The 10802-nt window shown below is 42.5% G+C and overlaps 1 protein-coding gene across 1 annotated transcript; it reads right to left on the bottom strand.

Moving 5' to 3' along the window:
- Positions 1 to 1740: 1740 nt before the first annotated feature.
- MAD2L1 (mitotic arrest deficient 2 like 1) lies at positions 1741 to 6348 on the bottom strand. The gene is made up of 5 exons (XM_005290288.5): positions 5902 to 6348; positions 5441 to 5587; positions 4704 to 4824; positions 3745 to 3848; positions 1741 to 2743 (listed from the first exon to the last, which is right to left on the bottom strand). Exons 1-5 carry the CDS (start codon positions 5972 to 5974, stop codon positions 2571 to 2573), a joined length of 618 nt encoding a protein of 205 aa, XP_005290345.1. The 5' UTR covers positions 5975 to 6348; the 3' UTR covers positions 1741 to 2570.
- Between the last annotated feature and the right edge of the window lie 4454 nt (positions 6349 to 10802).

Here is a 10802-nt window from a genome sequence, read left to right on the forward strand (position 1 = left end):
CGACCCCTTGAGTTGGGTGGGGGCGGGGGGGAGAAGAGTGTATTTGTGTGTGTGGAGGGACGAGTAGTAACCTCGCCTCTCTACACTTACGTGTTTTTAAACACCCCCCCCCCCCCCCCCCCGCTAGTCAGCACAGTGCAGCCGAATGGTCAGGGTCTGTATACTGTCTCTCCCCAAGTGGGATAATGTGGCCTGTAGCTGGAGTCCATGCAATGTGCCCCTAGGGCAGTGCAGCCCAATGGCCAGAGTCCATCTAACTCCCCCTCCCCGAGTGGGAGAGCGCAGCTTAGTGGCCGGAGTCCATGCTGCCCCCTTTTGAAGGCAAAACAGGGGTAAGGTAACTGGGACCGTCGCAAGGGGGCGGTGGCCCCTAGTAAGGGGGCTCAGGCCCTGACAGTGACGGAGTGGTCCACCACAGGGTCAGTGTGGAATCCTACTAAAACACACTGATCTCATAACGGTGGGAGGTAACACTCCCTTACCTTCCCTGGGTCACTTCCTACCAGTTCTCCGGCAGCAGTAGTCCATATGGCATCATGGTCTCCAGGTTCCCCAGCACCAGACACTCTCTGAGGTTCTGATAGATGCAAGCCTCTGTTCCAGGTTTCTGGTTTTTCAACTCTTGTAGGCAAGGGCTGTAGCTTCTGTCAAGCATCCTTCCTCCTTGGCAGCCAGCCCTGATTGAGTAGCTCTGCAGGCGTTTATACCAGACTTCCAGTTGGAGCATGCCCAACAGAGCCTTAGGGGTGGGGCTTCCTCTGCTAGGAGAGAAGGATTAATCCCCTCACTACCATCACAGGCCACCAAAAAATTTGTTGTGAGAACACCTGGACTAAAGACAGCATCTTATAATAAAAGTCAGGCAACTTTTATGGGCAGAGCTACCAGCTCTGCCGATAATGTATTTTGGCAATACACAGCTTATAAAAAAAAAAAAAAAAAAAAAACTTACTTTTTCTGCAAACAGGTAATTAAGAATGACTGCATAAGGTTTTCCATTCTAAAATTTATCATTTACACTCACTTTTCATTTCACTTTCTGGACTGAAACCTCTTTAGCTAAAGTTTTGTTTTTTTTAAATTAAGAGTTAAATCTAAGTTTTTAAACAGCAAGAGATCTTTTCTTCAAAAGGGCCTTATTGCCAAAATGACTATAAGTATGAAATGCTCTTCAATCAGAAGAGCTATTTAGCTTTCCTCTGAAGTTATTAGATCAGATTATTGCCTTGAAATTAGCACTCTATCCCCCAAAGTATGTTTGAGTGTTCTTAAGATTGTAATATGCACAGTTGAAGAAAGTTACCTAGGATCTTAACTATTCAGAAATTTTTTTGGTGTAAGGTGTGCAGCTTAAAAGTTGTTCATGCAACTTTGTCATTTTCTAAGTCTGCTTAAAAGGGATATTGTTGAGCTGAAATAGTTGGAAGCAGTTTCAGGTACTATTTTTGCCTTTAAGGACTCTCACTCAATGTTTTTATATGAAAACCTACACAGAGCAGGGAAATCTATACACCAAGTACCATTAAACAATCATTTTTTCTTATCTTGTATACAAATCCTGCAGAATAAAGTCTCACTCCTGCAATCTTCAGAGTTACAAAACAAACACCAGGTGAAACAAGTAACAGAAGCTGTGATAGTGATGCTAAGCCTTTCTGAGGGAATAGTATTTGACTTGCACAAAAACTTAAGGATATTGTCTAAGAAGCATGAAACGTGTAATTCACAAATGTAAAAAAGTTTTCATTAAAGATTTTAGAGCTTTATTCTATAAAACATGAATACAAAATAAGACAAATATTAACAAGAAGATGTTACCTACAGAGTAAAACGATATCCAAAATCTTTGTATAGGTCAGAGTACAAAATCATTCATTCATTCATTCATATCCAGGCCTTTCATTACACAGTGGAAGGGACTGATTTTATAATTTGTGCCTGGAGCAGAGAGGTGGGAAGAATAGAGAAGACTTCAGTAGTGGATTAATAACAGGATCATGTTCATTAACATCTCTATCCACCTAAATTGCTATCAAGAACAACCCCTGTTTTTCAGAACCATTTTTTTTAGCGTAACAATATATTTTTAGGAGTCTGTTAGTGTGCATCTTCAATACAATCTCAATATGTATTCATTATGAGATTGTATTGAAGATTAGGTAACAACTGCCATTTAAAGAGTATTCCAGGGCAATCGTAAATGTATTGTCTCTAGGCAGCCTTTCTAAGCCAGGTTTTAGAGGGGTTACGTGTTTGATATTGCTCTTGGTGCTCCAATCTAGAATGGATTTGGCATATTGTTCAGTATAAAAGAAGACTGCCATATTCCTAAGTAAATACTTTGTGTCTCATTAGAGTGATGACAATAGGTCAACAAGCACTCAGCGCAGCATAGAGTGTGATGTGAACAAGAGAACTGCTTTTTTTTTGTGGCTATTATTTTGATCCAAACTCGAGTAAAAGATACAGAAAAACACCCATACAAAATACTGTTCAAGATGAAATTACAGTTCATAGTGTGAGCTTTACAAGAAGGCAGTTTATGGACATTGACCACATTATTCATTCCGTCAAGGAAAAGAATCCTTTTTGTAGGCCACCATACTATTTACTTTGTGAATGGTGGTAGTGAAGGAACGAAGACGGACCTCTTCAGAGTTGGCAATAAACTGTGGTCCTGACTCTTCCCATTTTTCTGGCACTGCCAAATCTTTGTCTGTGTAAATAAGTAAGTCAAAGGCACCTGTAGGCAAAAGAGAGTTGTCAATATTTATGTATACCTTTCAGATTGTTCAAATGCATAACCTGATTCCAAACGATTGACCAAAAGCCCCCACAAAACCCAGCTCACATATATGCTACACATAGCCTCGCATACACGCCATGTATAGCCAAGTTAAAAACAGTGAGCTTTTTATGTTTGAAACATACATATTTTCAGACTAACAATTTTCCATCTTGTTTAGCCTCCTAAAAGATTATCTAAAAACACAACTGCAAGTAAGTGCTTACCTTTCAGTTTTTACTTCATTTATGCAATTCAGTAGTTCTATTGTATAACCAGGACATCTTGTGCAAAAGTTACTTGTATGTTTGCAGTATCAGGGCCTAAATATCCACTTGAGCAATGACTGTTTATAAAAAAAGTTAGTTCACAGCTATGCTCAAATAAACTAGTAATTTGCTATTAAGTTATTCTATAGTAATTTATTGGAGAACATTTCTGTTATACATAGTAGGCAAACATTTTTTTGCCAAATATGTATGCCTAAACTCAGAATTGAATAATTTTAATTCAGTAGCAGGGTTCATCTCTTTTTTGAAGAGGGTCACTTAACCACGAATAGCTTTACAAATACTTCAGTGGGAGGAAGAGAAAACATATGTTTAGAACTATTAGCACATTTAAATAAATGCCTCTCAACTGAAGTTGGATCCCAAACCAGGAATAGCATATAGTTTTAGACTTACAGTATTCACATTTAACTGTACTTTCTTTGCAAAAGCAGACAACTTGCACATAGAATGTTATATGGTTGCAGAATAGACATTAGGTCAGGTGTCATACTTAAATCCTTCATTTTGAAGTAGACTGTCATTTAAATCTACATAAGCAGTATACTGCTCATAATTAGAAAGGTGGTAGTTTCATTTTGATTGAAATTTCAGCTCAGGTTTCAGGTATTTTCTTCCACACAAAGTCTGTAGTGTTTCATTAGTCACACAAAGGTTTGGAATACTCACAGGATGTTTCCAACAAAGGCAGAAATGTTACTGTGGCAGTTATTTGTCTGATAACAGATCGAATTTCTTCCTGGATAGCTTTCTGAGATTTCTCTCTTGGTACACTGTAAGAGAATAAGAAGTTGTCAATATAGGGGGGGGGAAAATGAAGCTTTTGTTATAATGAGAAGTTTCTCCAAATCTAGCTCTCTCTCCATTGTTTAAATGCAGTTACTGTTCTTGCTATACAATAAAGGGACATATTGTCTCTCACCCAAGAAATGTAAGTCTCAATTGCACAATTATTATATAGTACAATACAAGATGGATGATCAAGGTTTGGAAAATATAACCAAAATGACAGTTTAAATTTTCAGTTCATTGTTCTTCCATGAAGCCTCTCAATGTTTAAGGACACCAACCTCTGTCTTGATTTCCCTGTGATCTGAGTTTATGGGGTAATACCGTTACTAAAGCAACTGCTTCTCAATATGAAGAATCAAGATGCAGAACAGTGGTGAAAAACAAACAAACATGTAAATACCACCATGGAGGTTTATAATGGCTGCTGAAGTAGACTAAAACTTTATGCAAGGGGAAAGAAAAAAAAAAAACACACCCCAAGGGAAAATTTTACCTTATCTATGCAGCTCCTTGTAAAGTAAATGGGAGTTACATATTCATCCGAGATCAAAAAAGTTTTTCATTTGATTTAGAATGAAGCACACCAGTAGATTGAAAGCTACAAAATGCTGTCAAAGATAACCTGAGCTGGTGTGTTTTCCTTCTACACCTGAGGGTTTGTAAAAAAAAAAAAAAAAAAAAAAAAAAAAAAAAAAAAAAAAAAAAATAGATAGACCCAAATTTTTTTTTTTTTGCTGCACAGTTTATAAATACAAAACAGAGGGCCTTTAATACTTGCACCTAATCAACTACTAGCAGTAGTCAACAGGAAGGGTTTATAATTTTGACTACATTACCTCTCATCCTTTGCAGTCTTGTCACATTCAATGTCAAACTGCCACCTTTCAAGAACATCACTGCTTTCAATACTAGAGATTACCACCACTAGCCGCTGTACTAAACACTTGCATAACCAGTCTGAAAGAAACAAGAGAAAAATAACTTCCCTGAAATCAGAAAATATAGATAATGTAGTACAGTGAGTCTTCATTAACGCCACATTTACTAGCTACACTAGTAATATCACTATTTATGGAAAATCAGTTAGTATGCTATGCAGTCTTCAGTTTGACTATATTAAGTTAGTGACAAGCTCCAAGGTGTACATTCTCTCCAATACTAATAGCTAATCCAGAAATATAAAAACAATATGGTAGAGAGAAATTGACTATGTAAATAGGCACTCTGAACAGACATGTTGAGACTAATGTGACCTCCTAGCAATTAATAAATTCACATTTGAGCTCTGAATGGTGAAGAGATCGAATACACTGCTCTGCTTCAGAGAAGCCTGGACAGAATGTATACGTGTTTACTAGAATAAGGTTCTCCCTAATATAAATAAATAGAATAGGTAAATATAAATTAAATATATAGCCGGTGTTGTCACAACGTGAAACATCAGTTCATATGCAAGCCACACTCTAAAAACACGTCATGATTCTAAAGAATTATGCTAGGTGAGGAAAACATGGGAGTTCAAAGCTCATAAAATCGTGTGAGTTACTATCGAAGTGCATTTGAGCTGCTGTACCTTTTAGCTGTTCTACCACGTTGTTCAGGTAGTTTTTCAGTTCAGGATCTGTAGTTACGAGCAGAGTGAGCCCGTATTTCTGCACACGTGTGAAGGTCTCCGAGGGGTAGATCCCACGCTGATATAAAATGCTGTTGATGCCATAAGCTGAAAGGCAGGTAAGAGTGGCCCGGTCACTGGACTCTCCAGGCCGGCACCCCCACGTGCAGCCCCACACTCGGCGGCCCCTTCCCTCCCCCCGTGTTAACGGGATGGGAAGGGAACAAAACTCCGCAGCCACAAGTAGCCGGGCGGAGACGCAGCTCCCGGGACTCCCCGAGCGGTGTCCGGGTCACCGCGCTGCCTCAGGCTCCGAGCTCCCTCCCCGGGGCAGCGCGCACCCCGGTGTGCTGCAGGGACCCTCGGGCGGGATTCATCACCCCCAGTGCACTGGGGCAGACCCCGCCCGCTCACTCACTCACAGAAGAACTCGGCGACGATCTCAGCGCTGCCCCGCAGGGTGATGCCCTGCTCCCGGCTCAGCTGCTTGGCCATGGCGCGGACAAGCGGCGTCCGCACAGTCCCCGACCCCGCCGGCGGCCCGTTCAAATCAGGCACCGCCCCCTGCGCCGCCACACCTACAAAAGCGCCTCATAGGCTCTCGCCGATCCTAGTCCCTTTAGCGGTCCCGCTGACGCATGCGCGTTGCCCACTGACAATAACAGTTCCGGCACGCGCCGTCTCTCCCGGAACCTCCCTCCTTGCGCAGGCGCAGTAACTTTTTCTGCCTCAGCGGGCCAGTCCAAGTGGTCATCGTTGCCTGGCGGGGATTGGGGAGCTGCACGTTCTATCTATTTCGGCGGGCAGCTCCTCCGAACTCGCTGACCGGTGGGGTGGGAAGCGGCAGCGCGTGCCCGCGCCCGCAGCGTGCTGTGCGCGAGACAGCGTCGCGTCGAGCTACGAAGGACGGCGGGGAAGTTTGAAATTGCAAACACGCTGGGACGCTGCGCTGCCTAGGAGTCCCCGCGCGTGCACGGGGGGAAGGGCTGCGAGTGACTGCAAAGAGGGGGTCCCCATCCTGGGGAACCCCCATGTTTCTAAAAGCAAACGTTAGCTGCAAGCAAGAGGGAACAGGGGCTGCCGCTGCATCAGCTGGGGGAGAGGGAGCTGCCGCCAAATGTGTGATCCCCAGGGCTGGGGCCATTGCTCCATAGGGAGAGATTTGAAATGGCTGATAAAGTGCAGTCTGGCGTGTTGCAACGCCACCCGCATCAGGGCCCAGCAGTGGGACTGCAACCGTGTGCCATCAGATGGGGAGGTCGGTCGGACGGTGGGGCGTCTTTATTCCCCCTCCCCCTATTTGGGTACGTGCAATTTACACGAGTGTTTTAATACTCCGGAGCGGGGAGAGTCGTTCGGTTAACAATTTACATCTCTATTTTCAGTATAGCCAGAATACATCCAGGTCATCTCCTTTTTTATCTGCAAGACTCAGCATTTGTTTCTATACACGAGAAGTAAAAGTACAGCGGTTAAAAGGACAGGAAAATTAAGGAACATGTTTCCAATCCTGTTGAAATCCATTTCCATTCCCCATATGGGAAAAAAAGGGTCTGAAAAAGATGACCTGAATAAATATGATTGTAACAGAATCAGCACCTACTGGCACAGTTAGAGAGCCTTTAGGAAATGGTGTGTTCTGTACATACATACTTTCATTAGAGACTCACACAAGTCAAACATATTTCTCCCAATATGTATGTCATCCGAACCACCAGTGAAGGGAGTTTGCACTGTGCTGCTCCTCCCTCCCTCCCTCAAATCACTTAGTTTGAGAGACTGCCGACTAGTCTTATCTGAATAAAGAATTTGCCTTAAAGTGAAGCCCAAGTGAGACTTGCTAGGTCTTTAAGAGAAATGTGTGTTTATTTGTTTCAGAGCATACAAAGGAATGTTTACATTCTTAATCTATATTCAGTTTACAAAATTTCAGTGTAAAAAGGGCTTTTAAAATTGCAAATAATTTTGCGGTTTAACCATGCATTTCAAAATATGGACAACAAAGCAGTTAAATAATAATTCACTAACTTCTGAGTGTTACATATACACTCCAATATACCATACTTCTATCATAGTAAGACTCAGATATTGAATCACCTGCTGCATGAGAGTCAGGGGACTTTTCTAGCTTCCTGCTGAGACCTCTATCTGAGCCCTGGTCTACACTGGGGGGGAAGTGGGGGAATCGATCTAAGTTATGCAACTTCAGCTACTTGAATAACATAGCTGAAGTCGACATACTTAGATCGACTTACTGTGGTGTCTTCACCACGGTGAGTCGACTGCTGCCGCTCCCCCGTCGACTCTGCCTGCCCCTTTCGCGGCGCTGGAGTACAGGAGTTGACGGGAGAGGGCTCAAGGGTCGATTTATCGCATCTAGACATGATAAATCAATCCCCGCTGGATCGATCGCTGCCCGCAGATCCAGTGGGTAGTGTAGACACACCCTGAGAGTCCTACTAGGAGTGGTTCTGAATGTATGGATGGCTAAAAGGAAAGTGAATGAGCACCAATGCCGGAGCTTTTGCTGGGTCGCTTGAATCAGAAGGAGCCCACTGTGACACTGTACCCCATATTCCTCACAGTGATATTATTATGATATAACTATGACATAATTATGATGCATTTTGTACAAGACAGGTCATGTGAGGTATCATTGGAAAAGTTATGATTTGCTGGATATGATTATCCTATTTGTGTGCATGTATCATTTTTGTATCTGAAGTTATGCATATTGACTAGGGAATCTGTATTTCAAATGGCCTTACTCTGGAAAACACCCACAGTCAGCCTTTTAAGTACAACAATGAAGAAGCCAGACAGGGCTGATGACCCATCAGCAAAGACAATGGACTGTGGAATAGCTTAACCTTCCTGTGGGTGTTTTGGCCAGCCTGTAAGCAATGGCTGCTATACACTGCAAGGGCATGTGACCAGCCCACATGTCTCTGGACTGGACTCCATCCTGGGATGTTCACAAACCGGTCTCGGAACTAAGTTTTGAAATAAAGGGTTGCTGCTATATGCTAAAGCTATATAAGGCAGGGAGTGACATTTTCTGTTGTTCTTCACTCTCCACACAAGAAGACTCTTGGAACCACCTGAGAAACAAAGACTGAACTGGGGGAAGTGCTGAACCCAGGCTAAAAGAATTTCTAGTCTGTGTGTGACAGACCTGGGGATTCCAAGCTGTAAAGCCACTGCAGCTTGTCCCTTAAGAATCTGCAGCCTGCTTGTATAATCAGCCAGAGTGAGAATTTGCTAATTCATATCCTATCTTTCTAGTATCTTAGGTGTAGTTTGTGTTTTTGTTTATTTGGTAGGTAATCTGCTTTGTTCTGTTTGCTGTCACTTAAAGTCTGTCTTTTGTAGTTAATAAATCTATTTTAAATTTTAATCTAAACCAGTGAGTTTGGAGTGAAGTGCGTGGGAATCGTAGCTCAAAGGGCAAAGGCTGTTGCATGTTTCTCTCCACATTGAGGGGGAGGCAAACTGGATAATAAATTCATACTGGTTGGGATTTGGACCCGGGCAGGATGGTACAACTTTGGTGTCCTAGGCTGGGAAGCTGGTGGTTATTTTGGCTGTAGCCTCTCTATTGTTGGTTCACATGCAGTGGCTGATCAGAGAGCCAGCATGTAACTGCAGCTGGGTGTGTCCCTACCTGTGTGAGTGCTGGTGGAAGTGTAGGACTGGGAGCGGGTCAGCAGCTTGTCACAGCAGCACAGTGTGAGAGGGAGCCGGCTGGTTGGTCAGAGGGTTCAGTGTACCCGAGTTCCGGGGGGGGACAGGACTCGTCACACCCACTATTGTGGCAGTTTGGATGGAATGTCTCCATAGTGCATGCTTTCTCCACTGCTGATTCACCTGATTGCTGGTGCCTGTCAGGTCTGCCAGTTTGGCTACTGAAACAAAAGGTAACAGCAACAATGCTTTAATCTGCTGAGGCCAGCTTCATAACAAAGAGTGCCTGACTGTAAATTTATGTGTGCAGTAATATCTAGATGGATACAGTTGGGTTAGAACCTGTCTCCTACAAATTGGCCCAGTGTTTTTCTTTCTTCCTCTAGCTCTCAGGCATCATCATGTTCTCCTCTATTATAGTGCCTGGCCTCTGTTCCCTCCAGCTGGCTTTCCACATATTTTAATTGGATTCTCTGGCTGTATAGTTTAGGAATAAAGGGAAAAAGCAAATGCACTGTATTGACCAGTTGGACTAGGAGAAATGACAATTCTGTTATCAAGCTTTCCATATTTCTGCTCTAGTTGATTGGGTACACTTTAACACGGGAAAACATTGGGTCCAACTGGAACAAATTATATGCCTAAAACCAACAATCAGTAAGTTGCCTTCAATCACTAAAGCTGTCTGAATCCCCTTGGATTCTTTAATCCCCCTATAGTCAAAGCAAATTCAGAAGTGTGGGATAAGATGTCATGTCATACAAACTTAGCTCCTTTACATCCCCAATGACTCCCATGGCAACTAAGTGTATTTTGGTGATGAAGAAATCCTTCTCATGTTGTCTCAATACAATTGCCTTGAGACTCTATTATTTATATGACCATTTTGGTGTATTTACTAACTGATTTAGACCTTCTGTTATCATAATCCCATACAGCTCTAAATTGTATTTTCTTGTTTTGTCTCAAAGATTAGTTTAACTGCTGATCCACGGCAGGTCATAAGATATCCTTTATCCTCCTTGGCTTTTCTCATAATTACTTCTTTCTGTTGGAAATAGTATAATATTACAATTATGTCCCGTGGGCAGTTGCCAACTCTAGGGAGAAGGAAAAAAGGTCTCCATGCACCATATCTATCACCACTTTTGCGAAATAATTCGTAAAAGGTCTTTGGCATTAGTAGAACAGGATTTACCATTTTCTAAATGTTCTGGAAATCTTTGTGGTTGTTGTTCCATGTCTACAGGTTCAGCATCACATCAGAGTTTGCTCCAGCTCCCGATGTACTTATCCTTTCTTCCTGATCAGATGCTTTTCTTTATAGCCAGTAATTAGGTGTGTGTATCTGTTCTTATGTTTGAAATTCCAACAAAACTTCATTAGTATTAGCCTTGGTGGCTAACATACCTTTTTTCCTTTTCCATCTAATTTGGTTTAGATAATGCATGGTAGCTCAGTGTCAACCCAAAAGGTTTCAGCATGAGCTGAAAAGATGGATCTGGTTCCAAGGATAAATGGTCTGTACAATGAAACAGCTCTTCCCTAGGAAAAGAAAACCCTTGCATCTTACTGGTCAACTGCAGCCCTCAGGCTTTGTACATCCATCTGGAAAAGCAAGCCTTCTCCTTGGCAGGAT

This window comes from Chrysemys picta, chromosome 5 (assembly GCF_011386835.1).
Source record: "Chrysemys picta bellii isolate R12L10 chromosome 5, ASM1138683v2, whole genome shotgun sequence".
Lineage (NCBI taxonomy): Eukaryota > Metazoa > Chordata > Testudines > Emydidae > Chrysemys > Chrysemys picta.

What these genes read in the sequence shown, in the direction of transcription:
- MAD2L1 (XM_005290288.5), bottom strand. Translation starts at nt 5,974, where the DNA reads ATGGCCAAGCAGCTGAGCCGGGAGCAGGGCATCACCCTGCGGGGCAGC. An exon ending in CGTGGTAGAACAGCTAAAAG is followed by an intron (nt 4,825 to 5,440) that starts GTACAGCAGCTC and finishes TGTTTCTTTCAG; the next exon opens with ACTGGTTATGCAAGTGTTTA. An exon ending in AAGACTGCAAAGGATGAGAG is followed by an intron (nt 3,849 to 4,703) that starts GTAATGTAGTCA and finishes ATTCTCTTACAG; the next exon opens with TGTACCAAGAGAGAAATCTC.